The 16,479-nt window shown below is 38.9% G+C and overlaps 1 protein-coding gene across 1 annotated transcript; it reads left to right on the plus strand.

Annotated features, from left to right (window-relative positions):
• The first annotated feature begins 478 nt into the window (after positions 1-478).
• mylk4a (myosin light chain kinase family, member 4a) lies at positions 479-11,525 on the plus strand. Its single transcript, XM_072364313.1, has 15 exons — positions 479-1,210; positions 3,589-3,726; positions 4,081-4,171; positions 4,488-4,890; positions 5,281-5,576; positions 6,319-6,424; positions 6,936-7,029; positions 7,379-7,488; positions 8,606-8,747; positions 10,072-10,142; positions 10,237-10,365; positions 10,438-10,590; positions 10,684-10,762; positions 11,028-11,082; positions 11,289-11,525. The coding sequence occupies exons 1-14, from the start codon at positions 680-682 to the stop codon at positions 11,079-11,081; spliced, it is 2,397 nt and encodes a 798-aa protein (XP_072220414.1). The 5' UTR covers positions 479-679; the 3' UTR covers position 11,082; positions 11,289-11,525.
• The last annotated feature ends 4,954 nt before the right edge of the window (positions 11,526-16,479 follow it).

Genomic DNA, 16,479 nt, shown 5'->3' on the forward strand with positions numbered 1-16,479 from the left:
CTTAATGAACCAATTTTGATTGAATTTTTTTGAGATCTCAAATGAAGTCTTCCTTCACTGAAAGTTCTGTCGTTCTAGAGGCCTGTACAGTTAATTTAAAACTGTGGACCATGTTTCAGTCTGTTACAAGTTAATTATTTTGTCAGCTGTGCAGATCAATGAGCATTTTCTTACTTATCTTACACACAGAAGAAGAACTGTGTACAGTGACCATTTTGACACCTAGCGAGCAAAGGACCGAGGTGGGCTTAGCAGTTAGCGGCTCTTAAATATCTCAAAGCGCAAGCATTGCCAAGCCCCCACCCCAAACACTTGAGCCCTGCTGACGTAGGCCGACCATTTACATTTAGGTGCACCGACTCACTCTATTCTTAATACCATATCCTCAGGAGAGGAGCAGAGGGTTGACTTCAAAACAATCAGAGCTCAGTTTACTTGAGCTTTAATGTTAGTGATTTAGAATCTCCTTTTTTTTTGATAGGTCATCAGTTGCTTTGTGGTATTTAATTTAGTGCTTTTTCTGGATTTATTTTGTTTTGCTTTTGTTTTACTCTTCGTAGAGCTGGCTACTATTTCTGAAAAAGTATTTTTGTCTGTTTCACGGACATTATTGGTGCTATTTTTGTCCCAAGTTGGTATCTTAACGTGATTTAAAAAAAAAAATAAATCACTTAAAACCATGAGTTCGTTGGTTATAAACGCCGTGGGAGATGGCGATAGTGTGGGCTTTGACCTCATTCAAAACCGCATTGAATCTCTGAGCAGCAAGATGGACAAACTGATCCACATTCAAGAAAGGGTCCTAAATCGACTAGATGGGATGTCTCAGGACATTGACATCATTGAGCAGGATATGGAGAATTTGAAGGTTGACAAGGAGGAGATTCATCTCCCACCTAGAGTAATGAACCAAACTCAGGTGATGGGACGAGAGGTGAGGGAGATCTGCCAGGAGATGAACACCATAATGTCTGTGGTGAACCAGCGGTCCGAGCAGCAGGCTCAGAAGCTAGAGGGAATGGAAAAACTGGTTCTTAGCATGCAGCAGGTGATCAGCTTCATTGGGGAAACGGTGAAGAGTTCAAGAGTTATGGAGATGATGTTCAAGATCCCGGCTGCTCGGAAGGGCTCCAAACACAAAGACAGTAAAGGAAAGAAAGCTATTAAGAGGAAATTGTCCACAGATACAGTAAATAAGAAGCTTGAAAAGGTGAGAAAAGTTGAAAAAAAGTTTGCATAATATCTCTTGCTATTGTTGCATGTAACTGTTTGTTGTATCTTCTGTCCTTGTGGATTACTGGTTTAACAGATTATAAACTACAATTTGCATATATATTGTGTATATATATCCATCTTTAAGCATCCATCATTAAGAACATCTTGTCATGTATTTGTTACTGCTGCTCATAAACAGCTTTTTTCATGCTGACTTTGACTTCATAGATTTTAAAGGTACCATGCTGTTCTTGGCAGAAAATGTGAAAATGATCATAGCACCGAAGCACCTACAGTTCTCTTACTCATGAATGAGACTTGGCTTGTGTATTTGTTTACCATGTAATGTGGTCAGATAATAAGTAGTGTCTCAACTCTGGCATTGCTTTTCGAAGGTAAAGTGATCAAGAAAACAGAATAAATTTTAAAAAGTGTAGCTTCAGCACAAATATGAAACTCAAATACAGTCCCCATTTAACTCACGTTTATAGCTGTTGGATCTCTGCCCCTACTGGGTGCAAAGTGGCCTCCTTGGCATGATGCTACTGTTGGATCTCTGGCACCACACGAGAGGGCCAGTCTGAAGCCAGGAGTGGCCTGCTTTGCTGTTCTTTTGACTGGGGTTGCAGTGTTTGTGGAGTTTTGACCCCCCTTTGAGCTTACCATGTGTCAACATTTTATGATGGGTCAAATTTCCCTCCGCGTCTCACATGCTTTATGTGTCTCTCGTGTACTCACATTTCCAAGATCTGTTGTTTGAGCTCTTCTAGTCTTTCTTTATCCAAGTGTCCCAGTTCTGTCTGTGCCAGTTGGGGCAAAGCATTTGACATATCTTGTTTCAAGTAGAAACCCCCGAGTTGTAAAGTGGGCATTGTCTAAAGTCTGTGCCACGTGAGCCTTTGCAAATTACTCAACTTCCTGTGGTGCAAAATAACTCTTCATAAAACTTTATGGGGAGTTTTGGTGATAATACTGTCAATGTGCCTTTAAGGCTTCCACTAATTATCTTTATTCAACACAGCATCCACTGTAGCATTTAATTAATGCAACTTAATTCTCAGAATAAAAAAGTCAATTTGTAGGCTATTCATTCTTACTCAGGCCACTGTTGCTTCCATAGTGCTGTGCACAAATACGCCGGGAAGTCAAATTAACATTTTCAGCTGGATGCCTTACAGCTGCAGGTTTGCTGATGGATTGCCAAGAATAAGTAAATTAATCAAAAGTACAGATTTCTTCACCTCTTAGACTAAAAGTCTCTTTTCATAACACTGTAGTCACCGTCAAATCCAACATGAGCCTTCTGACTATTATTCTATCATTAGGCAGACGCCAAGATGACTATAAAAAGGTCATCAAGTGCTTCTTGGCTGTGAAGGCATGGATTTCATTTAGAACATCGTCACACTCATATCACTTGCGTAGCACTACAGGTTCTCTTCAAGCAAAGCGCAAACTCATGAGAAAGGTTGTGATGTCATATAATGTTATTACTATTTTTGTGCATCTGACTGCTTCCTGACTCATGTTTCAGGGATTTTTTGTCGTCGTCAGAGCACCTGTCAAGTGGTTGTTCCATCTTATTCCACTTCCACAGGTGTGAGATATTTGACAAGGAATGTTAACATGTCTGCACTGTGGCCTCTACACTTACTCCCCAGTTCTCCAGTCATAGGTTTGAACATAACGGCTGTCTCTGGGGAAACACTTGTGCTTGATTAATCTCCTCCACTGTTTACCTCACAACAGCATTCAGAAACAAGCGTGCCACACCTCACGTTTGAGACAGGTTTTTTCCATGCTAACCTGATCAGAGAGTGTTTAGTGCGTATCCTCGACCTCAGCAGAGAAATTTGAACGACAACCTTCAGTCGCATGTAATATTTTCCACTCAGGGTCAGCATTGCATTCCATTGCTGAGTGCGACAAGTGATAAGCTATAAATTCACTGTCCTGCTGCCGTCTATCCATCAGCCATGAATAAGCAAAGGCATGCAATTATGCAAGCCATTCTGTGTGTGGTGACATACAATAAATGTGACTATATGGAAGCTGAGTTGTTGGGTGCGTGTTTGTTTCTTATGATTTGCTCATTGCATTACTTTATTAGTCATATATTAAAAGTCTTACACAGTATTTTACTAAAATGTGTTGTGCATGTTATATGTAACCACCAATTCAAGATAACAACATGTCTTGGTCGTTTTTGTGAATCTTTTATTGCATTTAATAAAAATCATGTTGCCTGTATGTCATGCAATTCTAACTATCATTTAAACCTGTCGCTTTTATTTCCAATATTACAAAAAATGTATGTCTTCCATGTGCATTCATGTAACCCTACTTAGCTTTTCCATCTTGTCTTTTTACTAGAAAACTGCCTCTTGTAAAGCCAGTAAAGGGAAACAAGAGATAATTCCTGCATGTGAGCCCAGTTCTCTGCATTCTTCTCACAAGATAAAGCTCCATGGACCAAAGCATTTCCTCGCCTCACGTAAATGTGGAAACTTTGTAGGTTTTCTGTGCTTATAGACTGTATGTACACTAGAAATTGTCTTTTATTCATGCTTTTTTAAGTCTATGTGGTTTTGCATTTCTGGCTAATAGTTGGCTTGTGGCTTGTTCTTTAAATGTTGGCTTTGCAACATTGTGAAAGAGAGAGGGGAAGGGGTAGATTATCACATTTTTGTTTAATTTGAGAACAAGGTGACCCTCTGAATTGTTTATATTAGAATGAATTTATTAAGTTTAAGTGAAGACCTAGAATTCAATCAGACAGTAGACACAAATTCTGTTGAGAATGTTTAAGTCAAATTTTGATGATTGAATTTACTGGCCTCACTGCTTTCATTTTCTATTTTACAGCTGAAAGACCACAAAGATGGAGAAGACAAGCCCTGTTCGAGCCAGAGGAGTCTGAAAGCTCAAAAGAAGATAAAGCCTCCCGATGCAGCAGGTGCTGAGGGCAACAAATCATTTCTTCTACAAATTTAAATGTGTCTGTTTCAGTCAAATTAACCTTGCACACAGGAGCAGTAAATGCTACAAAGGTTGTCTTCTAAGAGTGTCTGCAACTGTAACATACTACATAGTGAAGAAACCATCATAGAAACCAGGATCTGCAGGAAATATTTGTTCATTGCATTCTGTACCTTATGATGTTTCACAAAAACTATTCAGCATTTCTCATTTTTTAATATGAAGGAGAGTTATAACGATCATTTAACTGATAATGAAACACTAAATCTGAATTCTGTTTGAACTTCATGTAGATAATATGTCACTGAAGAAGCAGGCTCTGCTTCTTGAAGAGGTGCAAAAACTCAACAAGGAGAATGCAGAGAAGTCAGGCCACCAGCTCACTCCTCTGGATCTGGAGGCCGGTGTGTCCCCCGAAGATCAACGACCTGATTCCCTTGCTTGCAACCTTGTGGACTACCTGCGTGAAGATTCCCAAGCTGTAGAGGCAGTTAGTGAGGCGGAGGTAGGTGATGAGGAAGCTGAGGAAAAGGCAGCAGTTACAGAGAAGGAAACCAAGCCTGATGTGGAGGATGTAGAGCAAAAGAAAGACGAAGAAAAGCTCCCAGGGGAAACACAGGAAGAGAGTGTTTCTGTTGATGAAGTCTCAGAGGCCCATGTTCTCCATGAAGATGAAAAGAAAATGATTTCTACCAGGTATTTTGATGTTTAAATTTCATTAGGGCAGGAAAGATCAGGCAGTAAGTGTATCTGAAACTGGGTCTGAAGTTATTTCAGATACAAAAATACCAAATCATGAAAATTTCATAGTCATAGAATAAGCTATGTGTCTTATGTTATGGTGAATGATTTTTTGTGGGATTTTGATGAATATATCTTTGACAATCCAAACTGTATGACACCACTTAATGAGTGTTTTTCTCCTTTAATGTTTTTTTTGACTAACATGAAGAGAATGAACAGATTATACATTAAGTTAGAGGAATATTATAATTATTTAAAAATGCATCAAATGAGTGTGATTAACTTCATGTGGATGATAATGTTGAATTAAAAAGAAAAAAAAACACCAACTTTGATCCACAGTGACAACAACGAAGATGCAACACCACAGACTGAAGAGGATCAGATCACTGAGACCCAGGAGAAACTTGTTCTGGAAGAAAACACAAAGAGCCAGGTGATTGAGGATGTGGAGGAGAAGAGAGTTGGGGATATGGCGGATGGGCAAGAGCCTGACTCTGAGAGCTGGGCTATCTTCAAAGCAGATGGAGTTGAATTCCAGCTGAACCTTAAACAGAGACTGGAGAGAAAGGAAAACGATGCAGAGAATGATGATGAAAGAAGGCATGATGATGAGGATGCTGAGAAGTTTTTCATTGGTGAGTCACAACATCTCAGTTCTTAAAGTAGGGGATTCATGTCATTTTAAGGCAATGTCAGACTGAACATATTATAAGTGTATCAAATTGGTTATACATTCACCAGTTCAAAACAATGGTAGAAAAGGAAAAGAAAAGAACAACCATTTTAAACAACTCAGTGGGGATTCATGGCTTTCTCTTCATTGAAAACCACTGCAGAGAGCAGAAATCAAACTTTAAAGAGCTTATACCCATAGCAGTTGAGGAGAGATTGCCAATGACTTTGTCTGAGGCACATTATGTGTTTTCATGACCTCACATGCACAATAAGTCTTTTTCTTATCTTCATTCACTTTGGACATTTGATCAAGATATTGTACTAATTAAAAAAACATCTTTATTTGGATACATTTCTGAAGATTTTCTGAATTCTGGACATAAAATTAAGGGGTGGTCTGTTTATACAGATATTTATCTTTAATGAAGATCACAGAATATTTAGATGTTGATTTTTCAAGTGGAGTACAATGCTATCAGGTTCAGCAAAGCCCAGATGCTCTTCTGTGACACCTAAACAGACACTCGGTTCATGTTTATTGCAGCACGTTGGTGCATAATGTGCTAATTTGATTATAACAGCCTTGGACACTTTAAAAGCCTCACGGGTGCTGATTATCACTGAATCTTCTATGTTCTCACATTCCCCATAACTTATGAAAACAGATCACATCTTCTCTTTTGTCTCCCCATCCTACTTTAGACACCACACTTCCTCCGACGGCTCCTTTTAATCACCGCATTGTGTCGGCCAAGCCCAACCAGATCAGGAACTTCTACACCATCAATTGGCAGGAGGTCCTGGGCGGGTGAGTGCCGCACTTCTCCTCAAATCTCCATGAAATGCAAGGCAAATGAAAGCTATTGATGACAAGTTAATCTTATTTAGATCAAAGACGGTAGAAAAGAGGTTTTCAGTTCCCCATTAAAACTTAATTGTGTATCCTCCCTCCCTTCCCCTCCTTTCTTTTCCTCTCATCTGTGGTTCATAACTTCAGAGTCACAGCAGTTATTTTTACTTTAGGACCGGCTGGAATGTGAAACTGTATCCTTGATGCCAGCTGGTAGCTAATCATTAAGTGTTAATCCTAGTCTTCAAAGAGGAGACGCAGGCCAGCTCAGATTTAATAAAATAACAGATTAAGCACAACGCTTTCCAGAAACTGTCTCATTTGTCATGGGAAAAGATATACTACACTGTCACTGTCTTATTTCAGAACTGTTTCCACACTTCAAGGATGTTAGTTAGTGAAGCTGATTGAGTTGGCAACTGTCACAGCGCAGCGACAGAAAACTGATTTTTTTCTCCCTCTCCTCTAGGGGTCGTTTCGGCCAGGTGCACAAATGTGTTGAGAACTCCTCAGGTCTAACTTTGGCAGCGAAAGTCATCAAAGCCAGGAGTCAGAAAGAAAAGGTACAGCCCCTGACATACGTTGTCATGACAATGAATTAGTCTATTCTTGTAACTTCAATGAAAACCAAGCCACGTGGGGTATTAAAAGCAAGGGCTCAGTTACAGTTTTTAGTATTTCCTAGAATGCCACAGGCTACTCTTAGAACAGAGACAGGGGGAATACTTCTCACCAAGGTGAGAAATATTTGACCTAAAAGAGAAGCTGCATAGTCTGTGATAGCATAGAACAGCTGACACCTCTCATCGTGTCCATGTGTGTGCTCGTCTGTTTATGTATCTGTCTCTGTGTGTCCTGCATCTGTGTGTTTTTGTCTACCTCTGTATCTGTTTGCACCTGTGTTTTTGGTAGGAGGTGGTGAAGAATGAGATCCAGGTCATGAATAATCTGGACCATGCCAGCCTGATCCAGCTCTATGCAGCTTATGAGTCAAGGAATGACATCATCCTTGTACTCGAATAGTATGATTCTTCTTTTATCATTTCAGAACTAATCTTGGCCAATGAGTTTACTCTTTTTTCTAATTTATCTAATTGTTTATATAATGTACACTATATTGCCAAAGTATTCACTCACTACGTGGTAGGCCAAGTAAAATGAGAGAGCGGGGTCAGCGGATACTGAGGCATATAATGCGCTGAGGTCGGCAACTTTCTGCAGAGTCAGAGGAGACTTCCAACTTCATGTGGCCTTCAGATTAGCTCAAGAACTGTGCGTAGAGAGCTTCGTGGAATGGGGTTCCATGGCCGAGCAGCTGCATCCAAGCCATACATCACCAAGTGCAATGCAAAGTGTCAGATGCAGTGGTGTAAAGCACACCACCACTGGACTCTAGAGCAGTGGAGCCGCGTTCTCTGGAGTGACGAATCACGCCTCTCCATCTGACATCCATCTGATGGACAAGTCTGGGTTTGCCAGGAGAACGATACTCGTCTGACTGCATTGTGCCAAGTGTAAAGTTTGGTGGAGGGGGGATTATGGTGTGGGGTTGTTTTTAGTTCCAGTGAAAGAAACTCTGATTGCTTCGGCATACCGAGAGATTTTGGACAATTTCATGCTCCCAACTTTGTGGAAACAGTTTGGGGATGGCCCCTTCCTGTGCCAACATGTCCATAAAGACATGGATGAGCCAGTTTGGTGTGAAAGAAATTGACTGCACAGAGTCCTAACTTCAACCTGATAGAACACCTTTGGGATAAATTAGAGCGGAGACTGCGAGCCAGGCCTTCTCATCCAACATCAGTGTCTGACCTCACAAGTGCACTTCTGGAAGAATGGTCAACAGTTCACATAAACACACTCCTAAACATTGTGGAAAGCTTACCCAGAAAAGTTGACACTGATATAGCTGGAAAGGGTGGGCTGACGTCATATTAAAACCTATGGATTAAGAATGGGATATCACTTAAGTGCATATGCGTAAGGGCAGAGGAGCGAGTACTTTTGGCAATATAGTGTATGATTTAAAATGTTGGTAGTGTAGGTAATTGTAGAGAATTTAATCAATACTTTCAATTCAAAATGTTTTAATGCTTGTTGAGTGTGTAACGTATTCTATGCATTTTTCTTTATCATTAGTGTTGGTGGAGGGGAGCTGTTTGACAGGATTATTGATGAAAACTACACTTTAATGGAGCTGGATGCTGTGGTGTTTATCAGGCAGATCTGTGAGGGCCTGCAGCACATGCACAAAATGTCTGTCCTGCATCTGGACTTAAAGGTAACAAAGACACACTTCCAATGCTAGTCAGAATATTGCCACCCATTAATTGTTAGGATAGAATTTAGAATATCTTCAGAAATAAAAGGGAGAAATGTTTATATTAAAAAATGTTTTCAGTCTTTTCATAACAGTGAAGAAAAAAAAAAAGAAAAACAACAAAGGCAACGGAGCAATAACCAAAAGTTCTTGAAATCCATATATTTTAACAGTTGTTAAGTACCACACCTGAAAGACGCAGTGCTTAAAGAAAAGTTAATGAAAGGAGGTTGGTTGGTGCACCTTGTGGAATAAGCAAACCCCAAAGCATCAACTAAGATCAATCAGCATAGAGTGGTGGTTTGAACCTAGATCAAAAAAATTTAATCAGGTAGAGTTGCATGTGCAAAGACCAAGATGAATGCCACAACTGAAAGAAAGGCACGGAATGCCTGGACAACAGTTTTCATAGACAAATTGCAGTCTTTCTGGTACAATGCTTTCCGGGCAGAGGAAACATAAGTGGAGCTTTTGATGATGCATTAATTCAGAATTAAGCTCAGAAGGAAAAGAACATCCTGTCAGTGATAAAACATGGTGGAGGTTCTATTATATTGTGTGGCTGCTTTGCTGTCTGTAGTGGTGGTTTCATTTAATACACAATGATACTGATGTAATCACAACACCACCAAGGCATTTTTGTGGGGAAATGTGTTAGTCAGTGTCAGTAAAGTGGTCTGAAGTGAAGGTCTTTGGTCTCTTGGGTCTTATCGAACAGTAAAAATAATAGTTAAAAAGCTCATTTATCTGGATAACGGTAAGTCCTGACCAGTAGCCTGTTGAAAACTTTTCTAGAGAACTGAAATCTTTCTTTGTAAAAAGGACTTCAGTCAACTTTTAAAGTGCTTAAACACATAGCAGTGCAAGAATGGCAAAAACTAGCAGCCGACTGTTGCAAGGAGGTTTTAGATGACTACAAAAACAGGTTGTCATTGCTGCCAAATATTATGCAACCAAAATTTAGGGAAGGGTGGCAATATCTGTATCCAGGGTAGGCTTTTTTTATCATTTCACTGTTATGCTGTGTTTTATTCTTTTTCTTCAACAACATTGAACATTTTCTTAAAAAATTCTGATAAAAAAAATGTTTAATTTGCATTTATTTCTGAAGATATTTAAATTTGTGTTGAGGCATATCAATGATTCTGAACAGTACCATGGTAATTCTCATTCCCTTTAGACAATGATAAATTAAATGAAATTTATCAGAGTTATGATAATTCAATCAGTTTAATTTGCCTTGTTAGGTTAAACCATTTTTTTTTTGTTGTTGCTAAACTTTCAGCCAGAAAACATTCTGTGTGTGAGCAGAGTCACCAATAAGGTTAAGATCATCGACTTTGGTCTTGCCAGGATGTAAGTGCTGGTATTTGCTTCTGTTTTATCGACTGATTTCATCTTGAAAATGTCAAATGTCAATGATATGAACCGCAATTATATCACCTTTCAGATATAAACCAAGGGAGAAACTGCGAGTGAATTTTGGCACTCCAGAGTTTCTTGCCCCAGAGGTCATCAATTATGACTTTGTGTCCTTTAACACAGACATGTGGAGCCTCGGTGTCATCACCTACATGCTGTAAGTAAACTCACAAACACATGCACACTATTTCACAACTGATGCTAATGATTCTCTCCTCTTTTGTGTAAGTCTGAGTGGTCTGTGTCCTTTCCTTGGCGATGACGACAATCAGACTCTGAACAACATCTTGGCCTGCAAGTGGAGCTTTGAGGAACAAGAGTTTGTTGACACATCAGAGGAAGCCAAAGACTTCATCAGGAGACTCCTCATTGTAAATAAAAGGTAGTGGCTTTCTATCTCTTTGTGTCCAAACTGAGCTGATGTTATAATCTAGCAAGGATGAAAAATGTGAAAATGACCTGTGTTTCTCATCAGCTGGAGGATGGGAGCAAGCGAGACACTAAGGCATCCTTGGCTTTCTGACCCTGTTCTTCATCATCATCTTTACACAAAGGTAGAAAGCACAGTTGTGACCGAAAAACAACAAACAATTTCTGCTCATAAAGTACTCTAATACTCCAAAAAGATATCAAAACAAGAAACCACGGAAAAATCTGGCTATATGATTCAAACTTCTGTTTTATGAAGTAAATTTCCTCATATACTAATTATTTCATAAGTTTGAACAAACGCTTTAGTTAGTAGAGTATGGGGTTTGTTATATACTTTTATTCTTGTGAATATTGTTTAAACATTTCTTACATTTTCTATATACATAGAAAACCATGTGCAGATCACGGAGATCATCATGTGTGCCCCCCACTGATAGTTAAGGTGAGTCTTATGGTGTTTCATTTTCACAGTTTAAAGTCTGTTTGCTTGTATAAAAAGATGATTCTAATAAAGTAACATGCACAGTAAGGATATCATATCATCCACAAGGGGGAAGCATGTCTCAAATTTTGCGCTGAGCAGCAGAAAAGAAGAGACATTACAGATATGGTCCTCTGTAACTGAACCATCTCGGTGTTTCTTTTCAGAGCTCCGCACTGATGTGACGGCTCCCGCTGTGGCCACTTGGACCAACCCTTCTCTCATGTAAATCACCTAAATTCCAGTCTGTGCACCTGAGACATGGACTGAAATTCTGGCTGCCCCAATAACCTTTTCCTGACATGTGATCCACTGTGTTGTGTTATTGTGACTAATGTACCGCAGAAAAACAGGTATAGTTCATTAGAATTTAATCACAGTCATACAGCTATGCGTTATCCTGTCTTTTCTGCAATGGATGTAACTATCATGTTAGAAAAACAGAGAGAGAACAAAATAACAAGACTATCTTGTTTTTTATTTAATCCAGTAGAATTACCATGCAGTCTTTATCAAGTGAATAATGTTCAGTTGGCGTTGAAACCATTTCATGGTGGTATGTAATTTCTCACATGTTATTTGGTATTTCAAAAACGGTGCTATAAGTATCTGACAAAGCTTCAGCAGACACATGTTGTCATATACTTGAGACTGACTGAGTGTTCCACTTTGGCTTTGGATGCTGAAAGTGCATGTTTTATTCTATACATCACTTTCAAATATTTGCTTCATCTCACCATTGTTTATCTCAAACAAAAAAACACTTTGTTGGGTTGTTTTTTTGTCCTTTGCTCAGAAATATGTCTTTTTACTGCTATTGTATGAAGGTTGCATAAGAATTCGCATTCTGTAAACGTAACTATATGTGTGGCATTTCCCGTCCTCTCAGTTCAGTTCAAGTTTTTGGGCTGGAAAACGACTATATACTGAAATGTTGATTTAAACTGATACAGGACAGACTACATAAAAACACTGGATGAGTATAGTGTATGTGGATAGAAAGGAATTTGTGTGGCTGGCGTCAGAAGAAGCAGTTAGTGCACTTTATAATGTTATTTATTTAAACAGAAATAATACACCAACCTATTGTGGTGGGCAGATTTTTTATGGCTGCTGCTCCTCATGTCTCCTGCATCTGCTTCTAAAGAAAATACATTTCGAGTATAAGAAAAAAAAAAAGAGCACTTCAGCAACACGGTTTATGTCTTATCAGCAAAGTGTGTTGTTTCGTTTATGTTGCATGGCTCTAGCTCGTGTTTGATCAGCCACTAAAACTTAAACGTGACCACATAGGTACAATTTTTCAAAGTTGTGTTGTTTTTTTTTTTTAAACATCACTGTATCATACCACTCCGTCTCTCTGGTTGCATATTTACACCAAAGTAGCTGCTTCTTCCACATAACAAAGTTATCTTTGAATTGCCTTCTGTGAAGGCTCACCAAGTGAAAATAGTACAATACCTACCTACTGTTGCCTAAGATGTTAGAGCTACATTTAAGTAGTCTAGTTTATCTTAATAATGAATGTTATGTTGATAGTTGGAACACTAAGTGCTAGTAAACAGTAGTTTTCCTCACTGAGTGTTAGAAAATTCAGCATGTATTTGTGAAGTGTGACCACACCCATTAAATGGAAATAGTGTCTTAAAAAGTCTGTTTTCTTTTGCTCTTTTTCCCGTATTTTGGAGAATTGTACGCGGCCTATCAGAAGGTAACATTTTTAAATACTCAAATGTAAACCTGACAAAGGATTATTGTTTGAAAGTATTGGTCAGTTTACAGTCTCTAAAAGATAAAAGTATGGAACTAAAATAAAGTCAGTTCTATTATTGTTTTAAAAGAATCATATCTGTCATTAGGAACTATTTTAGGTGGGGATTTTTCAATCCTGATCCAGAATTTTGAAACATTCAAACACAAGCTCTTACTGAGGGTTAAAGTACAGCTTAAAGTACAGCTTTTTACTTAAAAAGAGAAGAAAAAAAATCAGAGAATGCCAGTGTGCAATACTGTCAGATGAGAAAATCAACTGACTGTGTGTGGTGGTGATCGTGGTGGGAAAATGGGGTCAAATATATCGGGAACAAAAGGGTGCACATCAGGGTTTTTAGATCAAAGCAGAGATTTGAAGACACAGAAGATATCTGCAGTTCGAGCTACATTCCCAGAAAATCCACCCTTAACTTTCAGCCTCCTCTATTCTTTGAAGGACTGTAAGGTCCCATTTTACAGAACCCACAGGGTTAGCTGGGGATAAGTGCAGACTGCACAGGGGAGTACTACGAGAAATATGTATTTAATTGTACAGAAATACCAGAAAAGCAAACTATCCAACCAAAAAGCATTGTAGACCACTTTTACATCCACATGCTCTAAGATGGTTATGGCTGTAAAATTGCAAGGGTTGAGAAAATAATTCACTGTTTTGTTTTACCATATATAGTAGTTTTGATCTACATAGCCGATGGCGGACAGTGACACGAGAGTCTTTTACGCTTTACTTCTTAGAGAATGGAGTGGGAGATAGATATGCAGATAAAAGTTGAAATCCACCGCAGAAACATTTCCAGAAAGTCCGATGCTGAAGGCAAATGAAAATAAAAAGCATAATAGTTAGGTTGATATTAAGGAAAATGCTCTATCAGTTGAATGTTGCATGATTGCAATGTATACTATGGCACTATTAAAACAAAGGATATGTTACAAGGAAAGAGAAAAATAATGGTTTTATTTGATCAATTTTTGAAAGTAAAATGTCGAGCTATTTAAAAGATTTGAGGATACAAGTCTCACAGTTAAGCCTGCCACCTCCTGCATTTTAGAAACAACAGCATGAACTCCCCTCCATGACTGACTGTTAGGATGGTCTACATCCCTTTTCTGAAACCAGACATACAGCTTTTTCATGAGTCCACACAATATGTTTACTTTTCAAGCAAACTCAGAATCCGGCAAGACTCTGCAAATTTCTGGCACATTTGGTCTTTCTTACGTAACATAATGGCCCAAGGTTTTCAGGCATGAAATCCTGCCCTGTTTAGTGTTTTAGGCCACACAGACACTCATCCTATATTCTATATTCCTATATTCCTCTTAGACACACTGTTTCCCCTGTGAACAAGATGGTTTATTTCTTTACAGTAGTTAAACCTTCCACTTGCCAACCTTCTGTCTTAGAAATGTCTGTTGGTTTCAGAAAACATTGTCTTTTGGGTGCAATGAAATAGTCTCTGCCCTTGACTTAGCAACTATTGGAGCTCCCTTATCTTGCTTTTTTTTAATATTGCAGCTGAAGCAAGATCAGTGTTGTCAGGGAGAATACAGAAGTTTTATTATCTTCCATAATAATGTGGTGTCAGTGATTAAAAACAGCTGCATTTGACAAGTTGAGTAAATGTGACGGAATCACATAAGATAAAAAAATTTCAAAAAATAGATAAAACACTATAAAACACAAGTGCTATGATGACATTATCCATTCCCTACAAATATTATCCACAAAATTTCTCTCTAATTTGGAAACTGCCATAAATATATTTATTTTCCTGCTGGCTACCGTATATATATATGACCATCAACATGGTATGGACCTTTGCAAGGCTTCTCCTGCTGTGGTGTAATAGTATTACAAACAAACATTTTTACAATGTATTACACCACTCTAAGCATGAATTTCAAATTCTTTCCACAAAGACTTCCTAGAACAGACAGCATTGTTTAGTCTTCTATTTATCTGTTTTCACACATCATTTCATTCACTGAACACAAAAGGTTTCAATGTGAGATGTGGTTCAGAGAGAGTTCATACATTCTTGCATTACAAACACAGGCAGAGAGAATCCAAGTCAGATAATGGTCATTACCCCGAACATGCAAATTGTTTGGCAAAACAGGTGATGCTAATTTTTTCCAAGGATTTTTTACTTCTCTTTCTTAGTCTTTTCTTTTTTTTTCTTCTGAAGCCTGAGGGGTTGGGAGCCAAATGCAAGCTTTTGCTCTATCCTGTGTCCAAGGCCTGGGTTGAAATGGTGAGAAATTCAATTTAAGAGGAGAAAAAGGGCTCCAAGAGCTGCCCCCCCACCACATTGCCTCACCCTTAAGTCTCCTCCATCCACATCTCCAGGGGCGATCTCGAGGAGCCAAACCAAAACCAGATGGACTTATTGGACCTAAAGATAACAAATAGTGCCTGAGTTCCTGTCAGTTAGAGACCACCAGAGCAAAGAAGCTGGGGGTGGAAAAAAAAGCTCACTGACATGCCTTAATCTCTGTCATACTGCACAAAAAATAATTAATATTGACAAGTTTAAGAACAGAGTGAATTTGAAGAAAAGAGAAAGACAGTAGCTGTTATGATTATTTATGGTTCTTGTGCTGTAGTTTTGTCATATTGCTTGCATTCACAAAGCTCCTGCCGTCCTGACTTTGGGAAAGTAAGCTGTCAGCATTCATCCAGATCTCTAGGTGGCATGCTCTTTGGTTTGTTAGATGATACACGTACCACCCACACATACTAAGAAAGAAAGGACAGAGAGAGAAAAAAGGAGAGAGGGTGACCCTAGAACTCCTCACAGCCTCCCTCCAGATTGAGTAAGAAAGTGTCCTTTGTAACAGGAGTTTCCTGGATGTAATTAAAAAATATTGGGTCCCGCTCAGAAGGGAGGAGATGAGGCTCGGGGTTGAGGGAGGCTATGTGAAGGGTAAGATTCCCTTCTCTGCTCTTTGTTTCATGTAAGAGCCCCTGGAGCTGGACCTGACGTTTGTCCAAACAAGAGGTGCTCTCTCTCAAAGGAGGTCTATGGAGAGGACCAGTTAGTTCTCAGGGCCAGGGGGCAGGTGGTTCTGATTTGTGCAGGGGGGAACAGACCACGTTTATGTTCAGTTAATAGCAGTACACGTGTCGTCACGTCCAGTGGTGGGAACATGCTGGGTGAGTGATCTGTTTTTAACACCACTGAGCTCTGCAGCCAATAAGAATGTTCAATTATCCCCTCATAGTTTTTTTAGAAAACGGTCACACCTGAATAACACTGATATCATTTTACTTATATTACAGCAAGTCTATTTGACTTAGAGGGAAGCTCAAGTTGGCTTCATAAACAATAAAATGCACTCGTGCTAAATTTAATACATTAGTTTGCTCCTTCAAAAGTTAGTCTGTTATGACCAGTAACTTGTGCAGACTTCTCTGTCTATTTTCAACAAATAGAAACAAATAGACATTTTACTGATTACTGAAAAATAGAGGCACATTTTGAATTTGATGGCAGCAACATGTCTTAAAAAAGTTGGGAAATTTATGGGACACTAGGAAAAGTCAATTATTGTATCTGTCTGATCAAAACCGGACTTTTAAAA

Source organism: Leuresthes tenuis, unplaced genomic scaffold (genome assembly GCF_036924035.1).
Source record: "Leuresthes tenuis unplaced genomic scaffold, fLeuTen1.0.hap1 SCAF_14, whole genome shotgun sequence".
NCBI lineage: Eukaryota > Metazoa > Chordata > Actinopteri > Atheriniformes > Atherinopsidae > Leuresthes > Leuresthes tenuis.

Bases quoted from the DNA above. Each gene is read 5' to 3' on its own strand.
- mylk4a (XM_072364313.1), top strand. From the start codon at position 680: ATGAGTTCGTTGGTTATAAACGCCGTGGGAGATGGCGATAGTGTGGGC. The intron at 5,577-6,318 runs GTGAGTCACAAC...ATCCTACTTTAG, and splicing joins TGCTGAGAAGTTTTTCATTG to ACACCACACTTCCTCCGACG. The intron at 10,143-10,236 runs GTAAGTGCTGGT...ATCACCTTTCAG, and splicing joins GACTTTGGTCTTGCCAGGAT to ATATAAACCAAGGGAGAAAC.